At 41.2% G+C, this 27159-nt stretch overlaps 1 protein-coding gene across 1 annotated transcript in view; it reads right to left on the bottom strand.

The window, feature by feature from the left end:
• The window catches only part of Nlk (nemo like kinase), a 145410-nt gene that overhangs the window by 3592 nt on the left and 114659 nt on the right, over positions 1-27159 (bottom strand). The window contains exons 4-10 of the mRNA XM_070027279.1: positions 24159-24265; positions 22150-22235; positions 20750-20959; positions 16877-16978; positions 9675-9761; positions 2426-2624; positions 1479-1572 (exon numbers count right to left, since the gene is read on the bottom strand). Of these exons, the coding sequence (XP_069883380.1) occupies positions 1479-1572; positions 2426-2624; positions 9675-9761; positions 16877-16978; positions 20750-20959; positions 22150-22235; positions 24159-24265 (885 nt within the window). The remainder of the gene's footprint in view (positions 1-1478; positions 1573-2425; positions 2625-9674; positions 9762-16876; positions 16979-20749; positions 20960-22149; positions 22236-24158; positions 24266-27159) is intronic.

The raw sequence follows: 27159 nt of genomic DNA, 5'->3' as shown, positions 1-27159 counted from the left end.
GTCGTGCTGAGGAATCGAACCCAGGGCCTCAGGCATGCAAGGCAAGCGCTCTACCACTGAACCACCTTCCCAGCCCCTATAGGGACCTCTTCTAAGTTCTTAATTTCTTCCTTGTCCATTTTCCCTCAGCCTACTTCAAACACCTGCTTTCTGCAGGACTTTTCAAGACCTGACACTTCAAGACACTTCAGAATCTTCATATGTCTTTTAGAAGTTAGCCATCTTTCCCTAGTTAAATTATTCCTGTTATTAAAATTTCTCCATTTATATTACTAAAGTAGTTTCAAACTACTAAAGTAGTTTCTTTTTCCTGAATGGACCCTAACATAAGAAGTTACAAGAAGAGATCAAGGGAAGAACAGGACAAAGAGAATAAAGCTTGCTAGGTTCCAAAGTAATTAAGTTCATAGGTCTCCCAAAAGCATCTTGGCCTTTCCTCTAAATAGTCCACATTAGCAGTCTAGCCATTTTAAAATACTTCCTTTTAGATTGTTACAAAGGTGAGGTACAGATTTTTTTTTCCAAACCAGGCACACACCTGTAATCCTAACAGTTGGGAAGGTGAGGCTGGAGGATCAAGAGTTTGAGTCCAACTTGTGCTACATAGCAAGACTATCTCAAAACAAACATCAAGCCCTAACCAAACGTTTTTGCTTTTGGTTATTATTAAGAGTGTGGCAATTGCTGGGCGTTGGTGGCTCACGCCTGTAATCCTAGCTATTCAGGAGGCTGAGATTTGAGGATCGAGGTTCAAAGCCAGCCCCGGCAGTAAAGTCTATTGGAGACTCTTATCTCCAATAAGCCACCAGAAAACTGGAAGTGCTCAAGTGGCAGAGCGTTCACCTTGAGCTGAAGAGCTGAGGGACAGCGCCCAGGCCCAGAGAGTTCAAGCCCCACAACTGACAAAAAACAAAACAAAACAAAGAGTGTGACAATGGTAGTGGCACTGAGAGAACTATGTTTGACTCTAAGGTGGGGCTGTTACTCACGGAGGGTTCCATGTGTTCATGATCAGGCATCAGTGTGGTCACAAGGACAAAATGGCCAAACCACCAAATTGAATCTACACCAGTGTAACAACAGATGCTTCGGGCTGGGAAGGTGGCTCAGTGGTAGAGCGCTTGCCTTGCATGCTTGAGGCCCTGGGTTTGGTTCCTCAGCACCACATAAGCAGAAAAAACCAGAAGTGGTGCTGTGGCTCAAGTGGTAGAGCACTAGCCTTGAGCTGAAGAGCTGAGGGACAGCGCCCAGGCCCAGAGTTCAGGCCCCACGACCGGACCCCCCCCCAAAAAAAAACAAAACAAAAAACAAAACAGATACGTCTATTTTTAGTCTACTTTTGACTGAAGCCAAAGTTCCTAAGATAAACATTTGGTTGGATCTGTATCTCTCTCAATAAAAACATATAGATACTAAATAATAAAACCCAGGGGTATCCTTCTAAGTCTAAGAAGAATCCCAGAATCACGTATAGTTACCTAATAAAGCTCTTAAAAGCAGCAGACTGAGGGTTGATGCAGAGAGGCACTCTGTTTCCTTTCTGCTGTTCCAAAATGAATTGGTGAATAATCTCTGTGGAGAGAGCAAGCAGCATAAACCCATAGCCAAGGCGCAGGCCTTGTAGTAGTGCATTCACAGGTAACTAGCCAGCATCTGTAATTTCTGCTGGTTTAGATTAAAGCAGACATATATATCGTCTACCAAGCAGAATTCAACTAAACTTTCCTGAAATTAAGATGACAGTTGTGGCTAAACACAGGTAAAATAAAAAGAATAAGAGAGACAACAACAACAAAAAAAAGCCCTTACAGTGCCATTACACAAGCTGGAAACGCTGTCAATAGGACTCTGAGACAGCCCACACAGGTGGAGTTACAGGTGAACTCTAACTGCTGTAAGTTTTTGAAGCTCACCTTAAAGCCTTTGCTGGTGTTTAGGCTCTGTGGCCTAAACAGCAAACAGGAAATCATTCAGAATTTTGGATGCCATTGCCCTCACCACAACAGAAGAGCACCCCACCTAATTTTATGAATAAATCATCACAAATTCCTTTCCTTGGTCAACATTGAAGGAGTGATTCCGTTATTGCTTTTAAAACTTTGTGTGTTATATAAAGGAGTTCAATAGGTTTCTTTCAATGAAATGACATGGAGGGAATACAAATTAGTTGTATTTTGAGTCGTACTTATCAAAACTTGTAAAATAAAAACAAAACATTCATTCCTCTGCCCCAATCTTCCCCGAGTATAGTATTAAATCAGCATTTTGGTAACACACGTAGCTTGCTTGACACATAGACCTGAGACAAACAGCCACGGGTTCTAAAGTAAACACATGGAGGAGTGTTATCATATAGGAAAAAATGTTACTAGTCATCTTGCCTGGCCAAATGCCAAAAAAACCCCACAGAAAACAAAAAACTTACCTTTAACCTGTCTGACAGAACTGAGGTTCTTCTCAAAAGTGTCATCAAATTTGGGATTTGTGACGGGCTCAAAGTCACTGGTATAAACTCTTCCAGTAGAGGTGGAAAAGCAACATTTACACATGCATGTGTGGTATCTTAGTCGCCCTTCATCTAGGTAGGGGTGGGCTAAGGCATCCTTAGCGGATATTCTTTTTGACTGAAATTAAATTTAGAGACCAGTACATCAACACTGCAGATAAGCATGACTGTCCACACAGAATCTTTCACAAGCAGTTACTACTTTACACAGCTGACACTTAATATGTACAACATTCTATTCAAAGGGGGGCAAGTACAGCGGTGATGGCATCATAATACAGAGCACATAGGACCTAAGCGAACAAATACTGTTTTATCTACCACCATAAATCCCTGAGAAGTGCCCTTCTGCTAAAATTCTGAAAAGTTCCTACACTGAAATATATGCATGCAGGATCATAAATGACAAATATCACGACATTTAGATGTATACTGCTTTGTAGGGGATAAGTTTACATTTTAAATAACAAGTTATATTTTTTTTCTAAATATGTGTCAGCATTTAGAAATGTGATCATCATGCTGACAATTTTGTAAAGCTGCTTGAAACTTATTCTTTTTGAACACTGAAATAGACTAAAGTAAAAAAGCACATTGAAAACCTGCTAGAGTCTGGCTCACACCTGTAATCCTAGCTTCTCAGGAGGTTGAGATCTGAGGATCATGGTTCAAGGCAAGAAAGTCCATGAGACCCTTCAATCAATCACCAGAAAGTCAGAAGTAGAGCTATGACTTAAGTTTCAGAGTGCTAAACTTGCACCCAAAAGTTTAAGTACAGCACCCAGGTCTTGAGTTCAAGCCCAAGGGCCAGTGTGTGGGCAGGCACGCACAGGCACATATACGCATACTGCTGGAAACAGCAGATACTGGTCTCAATGTCCTGTTGTGAGAAGCAACTCTGGCTGAGTATCAGGCGTGCTGATTTTGTGGTTTTCTGAGACTTTAGAGCAGGATATTTAAAACATTCACTTTAGGGTTACTAATTCATAAACTCCACCCCTCTAGCCTTTTTTTGTTCTGGTTCGTTCTTTCTTTTTGGCCAATCCTGGGGCTAGAACTCAGGAACTGGGCACTGTCCCTGAGCTTCTTTTGCTCAAGGCAACTTGTGGCTTTTTCCGTCTAGGTGGTACTGAGCAATTGAACCCTGGGCTTCATGAACGCTAGGCAAGCACTCCACCACTAAGCCACATCCCAGTCCTGTTCTGGTTATTTCTGAAACAGGGTATTGCTTTCTGCCCACAGATTGCACCGTGCTTCTCCATAGCTGGGATGACAGGTGTGCACAACTATATCAGCAGCTCCTTTCCTTCCCTTTCTTCCCTCCCTCCTTCTCCTTTTTTTTGGTCAGTCATGGGGCTTGAACTCTGGGCTTCTGTGTGGTCCTTCAGCTCTTTGGTTCAAGGCTAGCACTCTACCACTTGAGCCACAGTGCCAGTTCCAGTTTTCTGGTGGTTAACTGGAGATAAAAGTCTCAGTTTCCTACCCTGGCTGGCTTTGAACCGTGACCCTGAGATCTTAGCCTCCTAGGATTATAGGCGTGAACCACCAGCACCCTGTGGTTTAAAGTAGAAGAGTGTTAACCTTGAGCAAAAGAGCTCAGGGTCAACACCCAGGTCCTGAGTTCAAGCCCCATGACTGACAAAATAATAAATAAAAATATTACTTCTAATTGTTTATTGCTTTTTGATAAAGTTTATAGATTTATTTGATGCTTTCTCCACTTTGCAGCAGTAAATTGTTTAATTATATACTTCATTTAGGCAGGACAGTCAGTGAGACTCTTATCTCCAATAAACCATTAGAAACACCAGAATTGGCGCTGTGGCTCAAGCGGTAGCGTGCTTGCCTTGAGCTGAAGAGCACAGGACAGGGCCCCACAAGCCCAGAGTTAAAGCCCCACAGCCAACCAAAGAGAAAAAAAAAAGAAAAGAAAAGAAAGAGAAAAGAAGAGCATTTTAATCTTATCGTCTGCTAGTGATTTATGATTTTTCCTTGTATTTTCGTATCCCTGCTACAAGCTAAAGATTAAGAATTTATACTTGTATAGAAGCTTTAGAGGGAGATACCCCAAACTGTATCTAGTACCACTGACTATTACCATTGGAAAAAAACCACAGAAGTATACGGGAATAGCATATAGAAATATGCTTCTCAGCCGAGTGTTGGTGGCTCATGCTTGTAATCCTAGCTACTCAGGAGGCTGATATCTGAGGATCACAGTTTTCAAAGCCAGCTCTGGCAGGAAAGTCATTGAGACTCTTATCTCTAATTAACCACTTAATTATTTAATTAAATTAATTATTCTGAATACAGAAAATGGGAAGTGGCACTGTGGCTCAAAGTGGTAGTGCACTAGCCTTGAGCAGAAGCACTCAGGGACAGTGTGTAGGCTCTGACTTCAAACTCCACAAACAACAAAAATAAATAAATGAGTAAATACACTTTTCAGTCTAGTGTATATGCCACGAATATAGACTGTGATCTACTGCCTATCCTAAGGCCCACAAAATGAGAATTAGTTACCTCAGACTAAATGAACTAAACAGTTATTTTATTTTTTAATGATTTGTGTGTGTGTGTGTGTGTGTGTGTGTGTGTGCACATACACATATAAGTACATGAATGCCAGTACTGGGACTGGACCTCAGGGCCTTGAGCAACTGCTTGCCTTTTATGCTCAATGGTAACACACCATCATTTGAGCTGCACCTCTACTTCTCAGTTTTTGCTGGTTAACTGGAGGTAAGAGTCTTTCAGGAGCTAGGAAGATGGCTCAGTGGTAGAGTGCTTGTCTTACATGCATGAGGGCCTGGGTTCGATTCCTCAGCACCACATAAGCAGAAAAAGCTGGAAGTGGCGCTGTGGCTCAAGTGGTAGAGTGCTAGCCTTGAGCTGAAGAGCTGAGGGACAGCACCCAGGCTCAGAGTTCAGGCCCATGACCACCACCTCTTCCCACCCCCCCCCCAAAAAAAAAAAAAAAAAGGAAAGAAAAAAAGTGTTTCAGATTTGTCTTTACGGGCTTGCTTCAAACCTTGATCATCAGACCTCCTGAGCAGCTAGGATTACAGGTATGAGCCATTTGTGCTTGGCTTTTATGGGTATAATGTATATATATATATATATATATATATATATATATATATATATATATATATATATATATTATGGGGTTTATACTCCAGGCCTAGGCACTGTCCCTGAACCCTTTTGCTCAAAGCCAGTGCTCTACCACTTTGAGCCACAGTGCCACTTCTGGTTTTTGAGTGGTTAATTGGAGATAAGAGTGTCACAGGACTTTTCTGCCTGGGCTAGCTTTGAACTATGATCCTCAGATCTCAGTGTCTTTAGTAGCTAGGATTATAGGCATGAATCACCAGCACCCAGCCTGGATTCTTTTTTTTTGGTCGATCGTGGGTCTTGAACTCTAGGCTCAACCAGTTGAGCCAGAGTGCCATTTCCGGTTTTGATCGGTTTTATTGGAGACATTCCTGCCTGGGCTGGCTTTGAACTGCGATCCTCATATCTCAGCCTCCTGGGTAGCTAGAATTACAGGTGTGAGCCACCGGCGTCCGCCTTGGATATATATTTTTATTGTTATTATTTTTTTTTGGTCATGGGGCCTGAACTCTGGGCCTGGGTGCTGTCCCTTAGCTCTTCAGCTCAAGGCTAGCACTCTACCAGTGCCACTTGCAAGGATATATATTTTTAAAAGCCTCATTTCCTTTTTCCTTCCCTTCCTTCTCTTTCTCTCACTCTTTTTTTTTTTTTTTTTTAAGTTTTGTACTGGGGATTAAACTGAGGGGCCATGTAATTGCTAGGCATGGACTTTACCATTTGAGCCACATCCCTGGTTCTTTGGCTTTTAGTTTGATTTTTTCATACCTGAATACTAACTCTTGCAGAGGCTGGCCTCAAAGAACAATCCTCTTATCTCTGCCTTCCAAGTACGTAGGATTATAGGTGTATATGTATTAATCTATTGTAATTCTCAATGTATCATGTTAAAACAAGAATAAAAACTCTTTTCTTGTTGTAAATGAACTCTTAGGACTAAAAAGAATTTTTTTTTTTTTTTTGGGTTCGGTCGTGGGGCCTGAACTCTGGGCCTGGGCGCTGTCCTTCAGCTCTTCAGCTCAAAGCTAGTGCTCTACCATTTGAGCCACAGCTCAACTTCCAGCTTTTTTCTTTCTGCTTATGTGGTGCTGAGGAATCGAACCCAGGGCCTCAGGCATGCAAGGCAAGCGCTCTACCACTGAGCCACCTTCCCAACCCGAATTTTTAATATAGATTATAAACTAACAGAACATCAGGCCAGCTGAAGAATAATAGTAATGGGTACCAACAAAGTTAGAAAGTATTGGTTAGCCGGGTGCTGGTGGCTCATGCCTGTAATCCTAGCTACTCAGGAGGCTGAGATCTGAGAATCATGGTTCAAAGCCAGCCCAGGCAGAAAAGTTTGAGAGACTCTTATCTCCAACTAACCATCACAAAACTGGAAGTGGCGCTGTGGCTCAAGTGGTAGAGTGCTTGCCTTGGCCCAGAGTTCAAGCCCCACAACTGACACCCCCCCCCCGCCAAAAAAAAAATTGGTTAGGCACCTGTTTTCCCAGCTATAAATAGGAAGTATAAGTAATAGGAAGTATAAGTAGGAATATCATGGTCCAGTATAGCCCAGCCATAAATCCAAAACCCTACTTGAAAAATAACTAAAGTAAGAAGGGTGAGGTATGGCTTAAGTGGTAGAGTACTTGCCTGTCATTCATAAGGCCTTGTATTCAAACCCCACCCTCCCTCAAAAATGACTGGTTTTATTCTAGAAAACAAGGATGAAAATAGTTAATTACTAAGTAGTGTGCCTTAACTAAATTCATATGCACATATACTTTTGTTTTTATGAATATATATTTTTAATGAAAATGTATTAATGTAGATTCATTAATATGTCTTTTATGTAGATCAGTGTTAGTAAGGCTCTAGGTTCAATTACTAGCACAAAGAAAAACAAATATTTTGTTTTCTTCCTTATCAAATAAATCTTTGTAACTAGAACCATCGCAAGTTTCATTTAATTATGTGAATAATCCCATTATTAAGGAATAACAACTATATTTCATTTGAAAAGACCTCTCAGAAAAATGTTCTTGATTCTTGCTACTAAGATTTCCTGAGTGGTAAGCATTTCAGAGGAAGTGGATACCTTATAGCTATAAGTAAAGCAAGCAAACCTGACATGTAAATTACATGGTTTTTGGTTCTTAAACTAACTAGAACTCAAAAAGAGAATAAATGTTTCTAATATATAAATTAGCATTTAACTTGACAAAATCCTCCATGCAAAGACAGAAATTACCTTTGAAGTACGAATTTCACATGGCACTGGTTTTGTTAACCATATAAAAGGAAATCCTTTAGGTATTAATTGCCATTTATGTTGACAAAGTTGCAGAAAAAGATTCACACTAATGATATTATACCACACTAATGATATTTTATCACTAGGTCATCACTCAAGTGTAAATTATCTTTGATGGTGGGAACCTGACCTTAAGGAGATGGTACAAGTAACAATTACCACTTCAAATGTTTGCATATACTAAAAAAAAAAGTCAACAATAAAACCAAACTATGTCCATAACAATAACAAAAATAAGGGGCTGGGAAGGTGGCTCAGTGGTAGAGCGCTTGCCTTGCATGCCTGAGGCCCTGGGTTCGATTCCTCAGCACCACATAAGAAAAAAGAAAAAAGCCGGAAGTGGCGCTGTGGCTCAAGTGGTAGAGCGCTAGCCTTGAGCTGAAGAGCTGAGGGACAGCGCCCAGGCCCAGAGTTCAGGCCCCATGACCGGACCCAAAAAAAACAAAAAAACAAACAAACAATACACTTTGGACCATGAGATGCCACGAAAATAACTTGGCTCATACTGATTAGTCTGGTCTTCCATATAATAAAAGTATTTTTCACAGACTTCAATCTCAAACTTTTTTTTCTTTTTTGGTGTTGGTCTTGGGGCTTGAACTCAGGGCCTAGGCACTGTCCCTGAGCTTCTTTTGCTCAGGCTGTTGGTCTACCGCCTGAGACACAGCTCCATTTCCAGCTTTTTTGGTAGTTAATTGGAGATAGGAGTCTCATGGACTTTCCTGCTGGGGCTGGCTTTGAACTGTGATCCTCAGATCTTAGCCTCCCGGGTAGCTAAGATTACAGGTGTGAGCCACCAGCTCCCAGCCAGAACTTAAAAATAAATTCCTAGCATTCGTTAGTGAAGACTCTTATGGATTTGACAGTCAATAGAGAAAGCTACTCTTTTCCTATTATATAAACAGACAAATGTAATTTTATTAATTTTGGTGGAAGAAGCTTGGTGGAATGGTGTGACTATCTCAGTTATGTCAGGAAATGAATAGGAGGATTGTGATCCTCGAATAGGCCCAGGCAGGAAGCAAGACCACATTTCAAAAATAGCCAGTGTAAATGAGGGCTGAATGAGTGACTCAGTGGTAGAGTGTTTGCTTAGCAAGCCATAGGCCCTGAATTCAAACCATAGTAATGCTAAAGAAAAAAAAAAACAAAAAACCCTAAACCTATGATTTTGACAACCCCCCAAATATTTTCTTATATAACTTAAAATGGGCAGATTTTTTTCAAATAATCTTTAATTTTTTTTTTCTTCTGATTTAACTTGGTGTCAAGGCTTTTACAGAGATAAATAAGAATGATACAGTTCCTTCTCTCTTCATTTAGGGCCTTAAACATTAATATTCAAACTTCTGTACTAAGTGAGCCTGATAAACATGAAACTGGGATAGAACAAGTCATTATTTACATTCCTAGTATGTTCAAACCAGGAAGTTTCTCTTAGGACATGTGTTTTTTTTTTGTTTTATTTTGTTTCTTCCTTGTTGGTTGTGGGGCTTGAACTCAGGGCCTGGGTCCTATCCCTGAGCTCTTTTGCTCAGGGCTGGGCACTCTACTACTTTGGGCACCACTTCTGGAATTCTGGAGGTTAATTGGAGATAAGAGTCTTATGGTCTTCCTGCCCTAGATAGCTTTGAAGCATGATCCTCAGAGCTCAGCCTCCTGAATAATTAGTATTACAAGTGTGAGCTACCAGTGAATGGCGAACATGTGTATTTTTAAAATTCATTCAGATATATGAAAACAAACACTACTTACTGGATCAAAGACCAACATCCTGCAAAGTAGATGAACAGCTTCATGTGTAGCCTGGCTAGACAGGGTGTAGAGTACAGGAAGAGAAGGCTGTAAAACAATATAAAAAAAATTGAATGTTTAAGGAAAACTTTTATATTGCATGATGTTTTATTGTAGGTCAGAGCACAAAAGAGCCAATGAAAAATGAAAACTGATCCTATAAAAAAATGCTGGCTATTGTAAGTCCTTCATTCTTAATGTTTTGGCAAGAGAAGGGAAATCCAAATGTGCTTAGTGGTGGGGGAACAAAGATGGAAGTCTTTGCCACATCTAAGGTAAGCACGTCAAATATATGAAGCAAGCATACCATATCGATCATGGAACAGTCTATAAAGATGCTAAAAAGGAGCTCTAGAGACTTAAGAACTTACACAAACTTCTAAGAAAGGATGCCATTGCTTTTGCTGGTTCCACCTGAATTGTTTTAGCGCAGACTCCTCATTAACTGTCTCAGTGGTGACAGGCATGTGTAGCCCTATCTGATGATCCCCTTACACTGAGGGAATAGATGGCTTTGATGACCTAAGGAACCATAGAACTTAGAAACTTTCTATGTTATAGCTATGAGTGGCAGGGGACAGAGCAGGTGAAAAGCATCATTGATTTGTCTGAGGATGAATCTAGAGACTCACATGTGAGGAAAGGGCTCTAACAGGTTCACTCCTTGCACTCACTACAGAAGCAAATTCTTTAATATAGAGAGGAAGAATCAAAGAAAGCGATAAAAAAATGTTCGGACACTTTCTTTCTTGTAGTTTAAAATAACCTTTTGCAGTACGTTCCCCTACCCCTCAAGGTTTCTCAATTCATGGGCTAATGATTACTGGTATGATTTTCAAACCATTTTGTTTTCTAAAAGAAACCAACTACTTTTGAGCCAGCACTGGGGTTTTTCAGAGCCTGGGCACTGTCCCTGAGCTTCTTTTGCTCAGGGCTAGGCTTTCTACCACAGCACCACTTCCAGATTTTTCTGTTTATGTGGTACTAAGGAATTGAACCCAGGGCTTCATGCATGTGAGGCAAGCACTCTACCACTAAGCCACATTCCCAGCCCTGAAACCAACTTCTCAGCAGAGTCAATGGTTTCTGTAACAGTGTTTAGAATTGTTCTCCTACTCATAATCCTCCAGTGGGTGAAGGTTCTGATAGGGCCAAAGCCTATGAAAAACCAGTCTAGATAATGAAAGCCAAAGCCTAGCTTAAAGAAACAGACCTAACTTTTGGCTTGCAAAGGGAAAAGAATCAGAGCTATATATTATCTATATTTTATTATTAGTTCTAAATACTTCATATAACCTCTGCTTCTTCTAGGATTCCTGATAAAACTGAGCTTTAAATAATCTCAGAGGAGAGCAGCTTTTCATGGTTCTCGGGTGCTTCCCACCTCATCTGGTATCCAGACTGCCTCATTATGATGTAGAGAGACTATGAATACATGTAAACACAGTGCTATCACCTCCTTTATCTGACACTGTTCACAATGTTTTTGCATTAGGTTTTATATAGTGTTTCGCAACCGGCATTTACATTTGCTACTCCATCAATAGAAAAATCTACTAATGGGAGAGAACAACCTTGAGAAGGGGTTGGGGGAAGAAATGGAAGAAAACATTCTGGTTTAGGCTTGAAGAGTCTGAACACTAGGACATTATTAATTCTGAGGTACACTGGAAGTGATTCTTGAAAACTCTTTTGTACCTTCTAATTTTTTTTTTTTTTTTTTTTTTTTTTTCAGGTAAGGGGTTTATTCAGTAGACCTGCTGGGACCAGGCAGGGTTGGCACTCCACGTGGCTGGGAAAGGCCTGGGAATGAGAGAGAGCTGGGAAGAGAGGAGAGAGAGAGAGAAAAGAGCCAGAAAAGAGCAGAGAGAAGGGTAAGAACAGTAGCACTCACGTGGTATTCAGGTAAGGGGTAGACCTGCTGGGACCAGGCAAGGTTGGCACTCCACGTGGCTGAGAAAGAGAGAGCAAGAGAGCAAGAAAAGAGCAGCAAGAGCTAGAAACGAACAGAGAGAGAAAAAAGGGAGAGTCTGGGCCTGGGCTAGCCCTTATGTAGGGTATGGGTGGGGAAAGGTGTGGCCACATCAAATTCAGATGTGACCTCTACCAGGTGTCCCAGTTGCCTAGGTAATGCAGGTACTGGGTGGAGACTTTGCTGCGAGGAGGGTGGAGTCTGCTCGTCATCCAGGAGCGGACCTTATATTCCAGCCTTTTAATAATCATGAAATAGGGCGAGGATTCTCTCTGGCTACTTCCTGCTGACAAGGGGCATCAACAATAGGGGTAAAAGGCTGGAATTTGGTCTCCTCCCAGAGAAGGCAGTGAACAGCAGCTGTCCCTTGGTTGCGTGAGTCCTTAGATGAAATCTGGAGAAGTCTCATGAGCATTGAGGGGCAGAGTAGAGAAGTGTGGACGGGGATGTGAAGGCAGCAATGGTATCGATGTGTTGATTCCGCCGCAGACAAACTGGTTCGCAAAAGGCCGTCAGAACTGTGGGTATTCCTCAGAGCAAAAAGGGAAGAACAAAAAAAAGAAAAAGGAGGAAAAAAACAGAGAAATCCCAGCTATCCTGACTTTAAGCCTTTATCCGAGTAACGGCACCATTTATGTTAGGTTTTTAAAAAGAGGTAGGTGAGTAAGAACAGCACCAGCACGCACGTGGTATTCAGGTAAGGGGTTTATTCAGTAGACCTGCTGGGACCAGGCAGGGTTGGCACTCCACGTGGCTGGGAAAGGCCTGGGAATGAGAGCTGGGAAGAGAGGAGAGAGAGAGAGAAAAGAGCCAGAAAAGAGCAGAGAGAAGGGTAAGAACAGTAGCACTCACGTGGTATTCAGGTAAGGGGTAGACCTGCTGGGACCAGGCAAGGTTGGCACTCCACGTGGCTGAGAAAGAGAGAGAGAGCAAGAGAGCAAGAAAAGAGCAGCAAGAGCTAGAAACGAACAGAGAGAGAAAAAAGGTCTTTTGTACCTTCTATGAGACCTATCTTACATTGTCTTAGGCTGTCAGAAGATAAATATTAAAAATATTACAGACTATGACTGTGATCCGAGCTTGGGAAGGACACAATGAGTAATACAAATAGTGATATCAGCAAGTTTCATGTTAGTCAAACACTCCACAACAAGCTCTCCAGAGAGCCACAGTCCTGGAAGGTCTCCTTATATGTACATCACAGCCGCAGAATCCTGTTAACAGCACTACTAGTGTCAAGTATTGTATTTGCCTCCTTCCAAGCAAAGCCAAGAGGAAAATTCAATGAGAACAAGAAGACACCTCAGCATTAGCAGAAGGTAATAATTCACATTCCAAAATTTGTCTTCAGAATAAAGATGAAATAGAGATAAGATTAGATAGGAACTCTAGCTGCTGCTCTAATCACTAATTAGATAAATCTGAACCTCAGTACCCATAAGCATAAAGTGTGTCTTCTGGAATAGATAACCTCTGAGGTTTACTTTAGTTCTAAAGTTGGATCTGATTTAAGGGGATTACTATAGAGAGAAAGTATTGTAAGTGCTTGGTGCTGTGTATGTTCAGGCTTACATCTGCAATCCTAGCTACTTGAAGACAGAGTGGGAGAATTAAGGTTTGAGGCCAGCTAGAGCAGAAAAGTTTGGAGATTTCATCTTTACTGAGGGAGACTGGATGCAGTGGCACGCACTGTGATTTCAAGGACAACAGAAAGCCTAAAAGCAGGGGGATTGCAAGGCACTGGTGGCTCATGCTTATAATCCTACTCAGGAGGCTGAGATCTGAGAATCCTCAGATCTCAGTTCAAAGCACATTCAGAAGAGCCCATCAAACTCTTACCTCCAATTAATCACAGAAAAACTGCTTCAAGTGGAGCTGTGGCTCCAGTGGTAGAGAGCAAAAAACTCAGGGACAGTACCCTTCCACCCCCGAGTTCCAGTCCCATATTGGCCCATTAAAAAAAAAAAAAAAAAAGGAAAGAAAGTTGGGCTGGGAAGGTGGCTCAGGTAGAGTGCTTGCCTTGCACGCATGAGGCCCTGGGTTCAATTCCTTAGCACCACATAAGCAAAAAAATCTGGAAGTGGAGCTGTGGTTCAAGTGGTAGAGTGCTAGCCTTTAGCTGAAGAGCTCAGGGACAGCACCCAGGCCCACAGTTCAGACCCCACGACCGACCAAAAAAGCAAGGTAGGGGGATTGTATCTCAGATGTGGGCTTGGATGAGAAGCCAGCCCATACCCTAAAAATAACCAGAGAAAAACTGCTGGAAGTGTGGTTCAGTAGAACCAAACTAGCCTAGTCAGCACAAGGCCCCGGGTTTAAACACACCTAGTCCCACACACTCAGAAAAAGGCAAGCTTTATAAGCACAAAACCTCATATGCAATGGACATATTCGATTCTTACTGACCCGTGTGGGTCCTGAACTCTGGGCCTAGGCGCTTGCTGTCCCTTAACTCTTCAGCTCAAGGCTAGCTGTGGCCACTTCCGGCTTTTTCTGCTTATGTAGTGCTAAGGAATCGAACCCAGGGCCTCATGCATGCAAGGCGAGCATTCTACCACTGAACCACCTTCCCAGCTTCCCCAAGTGTCTTCTTATCAGTAATTCTCCCCTGTCCCTCTCAAAGTAGAATCTATCCCTCACCTTATTTCTGTGGTGTAAGTATTCCATTTTCCCAATTTCAAGGATGGGCTCCTGACCAAAGCCTGGCTAATGAAACATTTCCTGAGCACCAAGATAGGATACAGGTGGTAAAAGATCTAAATCCCACAAAGGTTTATACAGCTGCCAGATTAATACATTTCTGAAAAGATTCCCCTGCCAGGAATGCCCAAAGTACATAGTGACTGCTAGTATGGTAAAATAATTTTAAGCTGTTCTAGAGACGGGTCAGAAACTTCTGAGGAAATCTTGCTCTCTAAGCTGCTATTTAGCAACACTGACACAGAGGATTAATTAGCTGGCAAGTATTAGCAGTAATTGAAACTCCTCTAGAGATAGAAGGGTGGCACCAGGGTGTCTGGTCTTACCATATTTCATTATTGGCTATCTCTAGCCAGGTAAGATTTACTAAGTGGATGAAGCTAATGAAAGAGGAAAATTATTTTGCTACTTCCAAGGTTGCATTTACCCTAAGGCTACTGACAAATTAGTAATGTTCTTGATGCTGACTGACAAACAGAACATAATGGATTGTGTTTGTGCCTTCTACAATACAGAAGCTTCCTTTAGGTTAAGACTTACTGCACTCTTCTAGGGTGGGAGGGTCTCACATTATTTTAGAGTTCTGAACTAGATGTGACCAGAAGGTGCAACAGCAGGAAGGCTCTTTAAAATATGAATATATGAGGGCTGGGAAGGTGGCTCAGTGGTAGAGCACTTGCCTTGCATGCCTGAGGCCCTGGGTTCAATTCCTCAGCACCACATAAGCAAAAAGCAAAAAAAAAAAAGCTGGAAGTGACTGGGCTGGGAAGGTGGCTCAGTGGTAGAGTGCTTGCCTTGCATGCATGAGGCCCTGGGTTCGATCCTCAGCACCACATAAGCAGAAAAAAGAGCCGGAAGTGGCGCTGTGGCTCAAGTGGTAGAGCGCTAGCCTGGAGCTGAAGAGCTGAGGGACAGTGCCCAGGCCCAGAGTTCAGGCCCATGACTGGACCCAAAAAAGCACATGAGCACATGACTCTAACTCTGGCCTGGGCAGATCTTAGAGAATACCTTAGTCCATTGCCCTGTGGTCCAGTGAAAACATAAGCTCTGTAAGCACACTAGAATCAAAGAGGGAACTGTAAGGGAAAGGGAAGGCCATGACCAAATATGGGCTGCAATTTGAGAAGAATAGTGTCAAAACTCAGCCTGTCATTTGGTACCTCAACAATCAGATCATCTAAATGCCCAATTTAAAAGAAATCAAGGCACAATTCAGGAAAACTAGTTGCTTGTTCATCCTGTTCTGTATTAGTGTTCCTAGAAGTACTTGCTTCCCTTACTCATGTCCTTCACATCATTTTAAGCTATTTTCTCCATAGGGGTTAGGAAAGCGCTGGTAAAAATTGCTGCTAAGTCAAAAGAGTAGAGATTAAAAACCATCTTGTCTTTTTCCGCAGTGATTTGGCTTGTAACAAGGAAAAATCTGATGAGTACAAATCTGGCCATCTCTCTTCATGTTTCTTTTTTAACAGCATTCACATCTGATTTTGTGTTAGTGACAAAAGTGCAAAAGCAAAAGCTTCACACGTTTTGCTGAAATAAGAGACACCAAGTATTTTGGCTCAGTGTTTCGAAAGGCTATCTTTTTTTTTTTTTTTTGTCTGTCATGGGGCCTGAACTCTGGGCCTGAGCGCTGTCTCTGAGATCTTCAGCTCAAGGCCAGCACTCTACCACTTGAGCCACAGCTCTACTTCCAGCTTTTTCTGCTTACGTGGTGCTGAGGAATGGAACCCAGGGCCCTCATGCATGCAAGGCAAGCTCTCTACCACTGAGCCACCTTCCCAGCTCCTTGTTTTTCTTTTTTTGTTGGTCATGAGGCTTGAATTCTGGGCTTGGGCGCTGTCCTTCAGTTCTTCAGCTCAAGGCTAGTGCTCTACCACTTGGGCCACAGTGTCACTTCTAGTTTTCCAGTGGTTAATTGGAGGTAAGAGTCTCACAGGGGGGCTGGAAAGGTGGCTCAGTGGTAGAGCACTTGCCTTGCATGCATGAGGCCCTGGGTTCAATTCCTCAGCACCACATAAGCAAAAAGAAAAAAAGCCAGAAGTGGCGCTGTGGCTCAAGTGGTAGCACTAGCCTTGAGCTGAAGAGCTGAGGGAGAACACCCAGGCTCAGAGTTCAGGCCCCACGACTGGACCCCCCCCCCCAAAAAAAAAAGTCTCACAGGCTTTCTTGGCCTGGGCTGGCTTTGAACCATGATCCTCAGATCTCAGCCTCCTGAGTAGCTAGGATTACAGGCTTGAGCCATCAGTGCCCTGGCCTTTGAAAAGGCTATCTTGATAAACACATACTGAGCACTCCATCCCCAATAGCTTTTCCCATATATACCCATAAACTAGGAAACAAAAGAACCATATATACTCATAAACTAGGAGATAAAAAACCGTACAAATAATATTTCTGTTAAAAAAACTCTCAAAACATTATGCTTTTCTTGTAAGAAAGTCTCCTGAAGAGATAGTCACTAGATATAACATTCTTCCCTGATTCTTACCTGTTTATGAGGACCCCTGAGTATGTGTGCCTTAGCACCTTCACAAGCTGTCCTCATTGCTTCCAGTGATGGTGTGCCCAACAGATCTGTGATCAAATCCAACTACAAGGAAACATGAAACAGGTGGACTGTAAGCTCACAGAAACAACTTTCAGTACTCTTAAGTCAGTCTTAAAAATGAGGACAAATTTAGAGGAAAACCTTAAAGCAAGCTTTAGATAACTTGACAAAAGCCTCCTTTCTGGCCTACACAATAAACAATCACAAAACAAAACCCCTGTACTCCTGAAGTTCAGAGGCTAAAGCAGAAGGATGGTGAGTTTGAGGCCAGAATGGGCTATATAGTGAGACCCGGTTTCAAAACACTCAAATCATGGCTGGGTGTATAGCTTAAGTGGTACAGCACATGCCTAGCAAGCATGAGATCTTGGGTTGAATCCCTAATACAAAACAAAGCACAAAAACCAAAGGAAAGCCAGGCGCCTGTGGCCTACTCCTGTAATTCTACTCAGGAGGCTGAGATCTGAGAATTGCAGTTTAAAGCCAGCCCAGGCAGAAAAAACCAGAAGTGGTGCTGTGGCTCAAATGGTAGAGTGCTCCCTTGAGCTGAAGAGCTGAGGGACAGTGCCCAGGCCCAGAGTTCAAGCCCCACAACCACCACCACCATCAACACAAAAACCAGAGGAAAAAATATTTATTAGGACTCCATCTAATAAAAATGTGGAAAACATTTTAGTAGGCATGGCCTTCCAGGGCTAGAACAGCTTTGGAGTCTGTATCTGTATGCCTTAGTGTCTTGCAGAGCTGATCTATGTTTCTGAGGATAGCTAATGTCTTTTCTTTTCAAACAGTTAATGAATAGATTTTAATGTTTCAAATGAAATGAAGCCCATCAAAAGCTAATATAAAAATCAGACATGCATTATTTAATATTCAAAATATTCATACTAGAAATGAGAACTATACTCCTGCTGTTTGGGCCAATACATACTCCACACTTTATATACTAGTCATGGTAGAAAGCTCTTACACTGTTAGAAAACTGTGATACTTAGAAAATGATGACACTATGTAAGGCCACATTTAGCTAGATGGGTACAACAAAGGAGACCAATAAAATGGTCAAACAAATCTTTGTAGCAAACTACCTTACCAATTTTCTGTACTAAAGCAATCATTATAACTATAACTTAATTAATAGTAACATTTCATTTGAATCCCTCCAGGATGGAAAACTCCTATCTGGAGAACACTATTTTCTGCACTTATCTAAACTGTGGGGTAGCCATCAGCATCACTGCCTTTCAGGATAATGGCAGTACTTCAGAAACTTGCTTCCTTAGGAACAGCTTTCTGAGAAAAGTGGCAGTGATACTTTTTGGACTAACAACCACACTACAGGAAAAAGTAAATGACTGGCTTATGGCAACATTCAGAAAGTTGTAAGTGGGTCAGATTCATGGATGAAGAACATTTTTATGAAGTTTTCTGGTAGTTCAGTTGTTAGGGTACTTATTTCTAAAAGATACAGAGAAAATACAAGGGTACAAGTTGGATTCTTTCAGTATTTTACATTTTTTTTGTTTTGTTTTTTTCTCCCCTCACTTTCAAACCTGCCATCCTTCTGCCTCAGTCTCCCAACTGCTGGGATTACAGGTATGCTGTAAAAACTGAGGATAAAAAGTATTCTCTTTCAGTGGTTAGGCTGGATTGACAAGCTTAAGTAAGACCTATGTATTTCTTTAGAAAATGAGATACTTGCTGGATGCTGGTGGCTCATGCCTATAATACTAGCTACTCACACAAGGCTGAAATATAAGGATCATGGTTCAAAGACTGAACAGGAAAGTTCATGATATTCCTATCTCTAATTAATCACCAAAAATCTGGAAGTGGGTTTTTAAAAATTAAGTAACTAGTCCCTCACCTATCTCAGGAGCTACATTCCAGAGACCCCTGCAACATGTGAAAATGCATGAAGTAGCAAGAAGTATGCCACGATATAGGGAGGGATGACTATCTGATGCTGCTACTTGGCCACTTCTATACGCACAGCACTTTTGGTTTTTCAGCTATTTTTTAGGGAGGGTCTTGAGTTTTTGCCCTAAGTTAGTGTGGATTACAATTGTTCTTTTCTTTCTTCTTTTAAATTTTGTGCCATTGTTCTTTTCGTTTTTCATCTTTTTTTTTTTTTTTTGGTGCTGGTCCTGGGGCTTGAACTCAGGATCTGAGTGTTATCCCAAAGCTTTTTTGCTGAAGGTTAGCACTCTACTACTTGAGATACAGCTCCTCTTTTGGCTTTTTTTGAGAAGCTTATTGGAGGCAAGAGTCTCTCAGATTTTCCTGCCCAGAATGCTCTACCACTGTGAGCCACAGAGCCACTTCTGAGGGGCTTAAACTTTTTTTTGGGGGGGGGGTCAGTTGTGGGACTTGAACTCTGGGCCTTGAACTCAGCTCTTAAGCTCAAGGCTAGCATCCTACCACTTGAGCTACAGAGCTACTTCCAGTTTTCTGAGTGGATTATTGGAGATAAGAGTCGCATGGACATTCCTGCCTATGCTGGCTTTGAACAATGATCCTCAGATCTCAGCCTCCTGAGTAGCTAGGATTATAGGCATGAGCCGTGCCCGTTGGCCTCAAACTTTTGATACTGTAATGTAGCACTATACTCAACCAAAAGGTTTATTTAATTAACGTTCTTTCCTTCTGTCGTCTTTCCATTCCTCCTTATTTCCTTCTCTTCCCCAATGTCTTTTATTTTGAAGTGTTTCTTTTTTTTGGGGGGGGGAGGTTTGGTCATAGGGCCTGAACTCTGGGCCTGGGCGCTGTCCCTCAGCTCTTCAGCTCAAGGCTAGCGCTCTACCACTTGAGCCACAGCGCCACTTCCAGCTTTTTTCATTTTGCTTATGTGGTGCTGAGGAATTGAACCCAGGGCCTCAGGCATGCAAGGCAAGCGCTCTACCACTGAGCCATCTTCCCAGCCCTTTTGAAGTGTTTGTTAAAGCTAAATTTGGATCATCTCCAAAAAGAATTTAAAGAATTTAATACTGGGCTGGGAAAGTGGCTCAGTGGTAGAGCACTTGCCTTCCATGCAAGAGGCCCTGGGTTCAATTCCTCAGCATCACATAAGCAGACAAAAATAAAAAAATCTGGAAGTGGTGCTATGGCTCAAGTGGTACAGCGCTAGCCTTGAGCTGAAGAGCTGAGGGACAGCGTCCAGGCCCAGAGTTCAGGCCCCACGAGCGACAAAAAAAAAAATTAATACTAAAATTTTATATTCTAAGCACAAAGTTTTTTTTTTGTTGTTTTTTTTTGTTTTGTTTTTTTTGTTGGTCGTGGGTCCTGAACTCTGAGCCCGGGCGCTGTCCCTCAGCTCTTCAGCTCAAGGCTAGTGCTCTACCACTTGAGCCATAGTGCCACTTCTGTCTTTTTCTGCTTATTTGGTGCTGAGGAATCAAACCCAGGGCCTCATGCATGCAAGGCACGCACTCTACAACTGAGCCACCTTCCCAGCCCTTTAAGCACAAAGTTTAAGTACACTAAGTCACCAAATATGTTTTCAAGTCAGAGCTATTCAGTTAGAAAGAACAGAGCCCTTTAACAACCGAAGAGTATACCTGTGCAAATTGTTACAGCAGAGTCTGCTGCTATGCATCAGTGCATGTAATAAAGTCAACACTTCCTCTAACAGGAAATTACAAAATGAATCCTGTAATCTTTAACTTTGTAACTTTCTGAATTTCAAGCAAACCTAAATTTACTGAAAGCAAATTATATAGAACAACAAATTAGCCTAAGACACATGCAAGATGCTTTTTCCTTCAATTCTGTAATAGAACTGGAAGCTACTAAATCCTTAATGTAAAATCATACCTGCTGAATAGGACTCTGGGCCTGAAACAATATTCTTCGTCCTAGTAGTTCTGCAAATATACATCCAACAGACCAGATGTCAATGGCATTGCTGTAATGGCGGCTGCCCATCAGGATTTCTGGAGCCCGATAATACTGAGTAACAACTTCCTGAGTCATATGACGTGATTCATCTAATTCTTCCACTCTGGCCAATCCAAAATCACAAATCTAAATAGAAATAACAATCAGAACACTGGCAAATATATTTACACATGGAAGAACAAAAAAGTTTTTAATGATTCAGATAGAATATACCTATGTCAATATACAACCTAGCCTTCTTTGGAGAAGAAGGAAGAAAAATCTCCAGCTTCCATGTTTCTATATAAAATGATGTATTTTAAAGAAATTCTAATCATCTTTAATCTGTTTTCAACTAATAATTAAACCAAAAACAAGCTGAATGCATGATTTTGGTTTTATAGAGAAAGCAAACTATTAAAAAGAAAGAAAGAAAGTAAACCATTTTTAAGATGGGCTTACAGAAAAAGGGATGAAAAAAGGATTTTACCTTGAAGATCTCCTCAGCTCAAGTTATGTTCACCATCTTTATGAAATAACACACATAGCAAAACTTTTTTTAAAGCTATGGATTTCAAATGGAGATCTACTGAATCTAGTTCTGACAAGATACTTCAGGAGCTCCACAAATATTTCATCCAAATCTCACCTGTATCTACTCAGAAGTACTAATTTACATTCACAACATGTGCACTATGTTAAAATTTAGTATAATATAGAACCCTATGCTGCTGGCTAATTCATTGTTATACTGTATTTAATTAAGTACAGTAGACAGCATGCTAAAATCTAGAGACATAGTAATAAGTAATGATGACTGGCCAGGTGTATAGACTAGTGGCAGATTATGTTCTTAGCATAAAGAAAGAAGGATTACTTTATATGAAGACCTAGGAATATAAACAATTTCAATTTAACTGAAAAGTAGGCTAAAATTGTAAGGTAGCTCTTAAACTATGACAGAGCTACAGCAGTAGTTATTATTTATTTACAGGTATGAAAATTTTCTTGCTGTTCTGGGTGCTGGTGGCTCACACCTGTAATAATAGCTACTCAGGAAGCTGAGATCTGAGGATCACAGTTTGAAGCCAGCCAAGACAGAAAAAGTCCATGAGACTCTTATCTCCAATTAAGCACCAAAAATGTCAGAAGTGGAACTGTGGCTCAAGTGATAGAGGGCTAGCCTTGAGCAAAAAAAACCTTCAGGACAGCATCCAGCCCTGAGGTCAAGCCCTGGGGCAGGCACCAAAAGAAAGGCCTCTGATTCACAAAGAAAATCTCTCTCAGAGCTTGATATTCTGATTTTTCTCACATCTTTAAATAAAATGAAAAACTACCTTTAGAACACAATTGCTGTTCACAAGGAGATTCCCTGGCTTAATGTCTCGATGCAAAATGCCAGCTGAATGGAGATATTTCAAACCTGAAATAACAAACAGATTTAATTGCAGATATTTAATTCCTTTTACTTAACCAATGACTTGGGAAAAACCTTAGAAGAGTAGAGGATTTAAAATTGTTCCCTAAATAACTGCATAATGATTATCACAGAAAGCTTGTCTTAGTCCCCTCAAAAAAGTGTAATTTTGCTACAGTAAAATGAAATGTCATGAAAAGTTTGCATAACATTCCAGAAACAGTGTCTATAACTTAAAAGAATATATAGCTTAAGCACAGATAAGCTTCTCAGGCAGTGTAGTTAAGACTGACCATACCAAAATCCCTGAATTACTAATCAGTGTGGCTGCTGGGTTTAGTTACTGATGCTCCCAACCTATGATTATGAAGCTGCTTCAATTAAAAAAAAAAAAAAAAGTTTCAAGTTTCCTTTAACAGAGTCTTTCCCTGGACAGTTTCCTCTGATGACAAAATTCAGAAACTTGTCTAGGTTTTGTCAGTAGTATTCTCCACCACCAAGAATGAAGAAGGTAGTTAATCACTTTTTTTGTTTTTTGGTCCGGTCGTGGGGCCTGAACTCTGGGCCTGGGCACTGTCCCTCAGCTCTTTAGCTCAAGGCTAGCATTCTACCACTTGAGCCACAGCGCCACTTCCAGCTTTTTTTTTTCTTCTGCTTATGTGGTGCTGAGGAATTGAACCCAGGGCCTCATGCATGCAAGGCAAGCGCTCTACCACTGAGCCACCTTCCCAGCCTGGTAGTTAATCACTTTTTAAATATTTTTGACATCTTAAAAAGACTGGCATTTCAGCACCTCTAAAAGTCACAGCTTCAAGGCTGAGTCTTCTTTGAATAAAATGGAGCAAGTCATGTCTTTTCAAAGTGTAAAAAGTCAATTACTCTCCATTTTGCCCTACCACAGAATATCAGCAAATCTACTGGAAGCGAGCTTTTAATATTGTTTGTTTTCACTTTTCATTTTCTTTAAACAATTCTATAATTCTATGGAAAGATCATTTCACCAAGTAAAGAAGTTGTTCCAGTTTGAAATAATTGTAAAGGACACATGAAGCACTAATTATAATGACCCAAACTGTTTTTCAGTGAGATTCCAGTTGTGTGTGTGTGTGTGGGGGGGGGGGTGTTCTGCTGCAGTACTGGGGTTTGAACTCAGCCCTTATATCATATTCTAGGCAGGTGTCTGCTTCTGGAGTCAGCAGAAATTTCATCTAAGTCTTTTGTTGTTGTTGTTGTTGTTGTTGGTCAAGGGGCTTGAACTCTGGGCCTGGGCGCTGTCCCTCAGCTCTTCAGCTCAAGGCTAGCGCTCTACCACTTGAGCCACAGCACCACTTCCAGCCTTTTCTGCTTATGTGGTGCTAAGGAACCGAACACATGCAAGTCAAGCACTCACCACTGAGCCACCTTCCCAGGCCCCTACTTTGCTTTTTTAAGGATTTTTGCTTTTTTAAAATTTTATTTCAAGTTAGAATTCTGACAAGCCCACCTACTGCTGGTTTGCAGGATGGATATTATCCACAGGGGTAGAGCCAGTGTTTAATTAAGTCACCTCATGCTACACACTCTGACAAAAACTCAAGGCGGTTCAGCAGACTTATGACAAAATAACTGCTTATGTATCTTCCTAGATTAACCCAGTCACCTCTAATGAATTTCATAGGAGCTTTATGAAAATTAAACTATTTGATCACTTTAAACCCTCTTACTAGCAGGGGATGTAGCTCAGTAGTAGAAGTGCTTGCCTATAATACATATCATGCCTCTAATTTTATTCTCAGCAACACCTTATTTGAAAAAGTAATGAAACTTTTTTTTTTAATTTTAAAAGATATTTAGGAAAAGCAAGACTTGGAAGGCCATATTAAAGTTCAAATGAAAAGCAAAACATTTCATGTATACCATGACATTACCTTTATCATCATAAAGTCTTACCTCGCAAAATTTGATAAAGAAAAACTTTGACATGATCTGAGCTGAGTGGCTGAGGAGAGACGATAATTTTATGTAGGTCACTCTGCATCAATTCTGTTACAACATAGCTTGAGGTTTCAAGTTAAGGAAGAGTTCAGAGAATTCAGGCCCTAATCCCCTCAAAGTAAGTCATCAGATGTAAAAAATAACTTCATTCTCTAAGTTGGTTAAGTTTAAGGAAAGGAAACATCTAATGCAGTAAGATAAAACTTTAGAATTTTCAGATGGCAAAACATTGCCATAATAAAAGAATTTATATGCTTAAAAGCAGAAATAAACAAGCAAATGAACTTTGTATAGAATACATTTATAGAAGACAAAAAGCAAAGGTAGGCATATAAAATAACAGCCAGGCCAGGGAAAGTATGAAGGCCAAACAGTCTCCAGGTCTCAGACATGTAACCGGAGGTCCTCTCATCCCATCCTAGGCCACCAAAGGAAAAGCCCACCACCCACCCTTAGAAAGGAAGGGGCTCCTCCAAACCATGTAAAAAGGATTAGTTCAAGTCTAAGCTGTTGTACCGTCTGCACTTAATTATTTTATTATTTAACTCTGCGCAAGTTTATGAAACCTTCTTAGTAAAATTTCAAGCTTCCCATGCTTTGTATTCTGCTGTACCCTCCGGGTTTTATTCAGTCAGCAAAAGGCAGAGAATCAAAGCCTAGAGGCTTACATCCCTGGGATGTGGAGTTCAGAATTCTTACAAAGCACACTAATGTTAACGTCATTGAAGAATTATCTTTTGCTATGTCTAGAATATTCAGGTCCTATGCTGCCTGCATTTAAAAATTTTTAGTGTGGATGAATTTTATGATTTTACTCCAATGTAACTTTCTTCAGTACAATTTCCAATTTCAAGTTTCTTAACAAAAAGGATGGTGTGAAAACAGGGGAAATGGTAGCACATTACATTAACAGTTGAAAAATCCCTTGAGACCTTTTTTCCAAATGTTTTTAGGATACTAAACTTCTCTTCTTTCCTTCATACCAAACTTCTCTTCTTTCCTTCAGCCTCACTGATGGATATTTCTAAATCTCCTTAGGTTATTCTCCTTTACTCTCTACTCATTTAATGTTGAAATAACCCAGGTCCTCTTTTCTTTTCTTTCTTTCTTTCTTTTTTTTTTTTTGGTCGGTCGGGAGGCCTGAACCCAGCGCCCGGGCACTGTCCCTCAGCTCTTCAGCTCAAGGCTAGTGCCCTACCACTTGAGCCACAGCGCCACTTTCAGCTTTTTTCTGCTTATGTGGTGCTGAAGAATTGAACCCAGGGCCTCATGCATGAGGCAAGCATTTTACCACTGAGCCACATTCCCAGCCCCCTCAAGGTCCTCTTTTCTATACATGTTCACCCTCTTGGAAATGGAAATTTCTTTAAATAATGTCCATGATGAAGTTGCTTATACCACCAACCACAAACTTTGTAGTGGTCTTTGATATTTATCTCCCCCAGAAGAAAATTCTTTCAAAAATTCAGCTCTGATTAGAATACTTATCATTTGTACTGTTATCACTCTGGCCCAAGATCTCTAGATTGCTAAAACACAGCAGCAAGAATATGTATTTTACTTTTAAATTTTGTTCATACACTGACATTTATTATATGGAAATATTTCACTATTGATCCTCTTAACTATTTTAAGTTTTATCATCCAGATTTTGCCTCATAATCAAAGTGAGAAAATGCAAATTGGGATGCAGAATTCCCTTATAGGAAAGCTATTCAGATACATGTTAAGAACTAGTTTATAAAATGATACAGAATTAAATTATATTATCGAGGTTACATTTACTTTTCTTTTTCTTTGGGGGGGAAGGGATATTGGGATTTGGACTCGGCGACTTATACTTCCTAGGAAGGCACTCTACCACTTGAGCCATGGCCCAGCCCTCATTCTTTTTTTTTTTTTTTTGGTCGGTCATGGGGCTTGAGCTCTAGGCCTGGGCACTGTCCCTCGCTCAAGACTAGTACCATTTGAGCCACAGTACCACTTCTGGTTTTCTGGTGGTTTACTGGAGACAAGAGTTTCAAAGCCAGCCTAAGCAGGAAAGTAAGTCTCATGGACTTTTTTTTTGCCTGGGCTGACTTTGAACCATGATCCTCAGATCTCAGCCTCCTGAGTAGCTAGAATTACAGGCATGAACCACCGGCACCCAGCCCAGCAACATTTTTTTCTCTTTGGTGGGAATGGGGTTTTGAAGCCAGAGCCTAGGCACTATCTATCCCTGAGCTTTTTTTGCCCCCCCCCAAACCTGTACTCTACCATTTGAGCCATATCCATGTTCCTAGCCCAACTGTGTGTGCACACATGCACACATGCATGCACACATGCACGTGTGTATTTGAGTTTACACCTAGGCCTTTTGCTTTTCCTCTACTTTTTTACTCATGGGTAGTGCTCTACCACTTCAGCAATGCCTCTACTTCTTTTTGCTGACTAACTGGAAATAAGAGTCTCTCAGATTTTTCTGCCTAGTTTGGCTCCAAATCATGATCCTGAGATCTCAGCCTTTTGAATAGATTAAAGGGATGAGCCACCATTACTTGCTTAATCTAGCTTTTTAATGATTATTTTGGAGACAGAGTCTTCCAGACTTTTCTGTCCAGTGTGGCTTCTAATTGTGATCCTCTAGATCTTAGCCTCCTGAGTAGCTAGGATAACAAGCATGAGCCACAAGTGCCTTGCCTTGGTGGTGGTGGTGTTGGCTGTGGGGCTTTAACTCTGGGCCTGGGCACTGTCCCTGAGCTCTTCAGCTCAAGGCAAGTGCTTTATCAGTTGAGCCACAGCACCACTTCCGGTTTTCTGGTAGTTAATAGGATATGAGTGTCATGGACTTTCCCGCCCAGGTTGGCTTTGAACCATAATCCTCAGATCTCAGCCTTCTGAATAGCTAGGATTACAGGCATGAGCCACCAGCGCCCGGCTCATTACTCTTTTAATCCATTAACGCATCTGTTCTGGA

This window comes from Dipodomys merriami, unplaced genomic scaffold (assembly GCF_024711535.1).
Source record: "Dipodomys merriami isolate MVZ:Mamm:240054 unplaced genomic scaffold, mDipMer1.0.p SCAF_19, whole genome shotgun sequence".
Taxonomy (NCBI): Eukaryota; Metazoa; Chordata; class Mammalia; order Rodentia; family Heteromyidae; genus Dipodomys; species Dipodomys merriami.
This window is presented reverse-complemented; position numbering and strand designations above follow the sequence as displayed.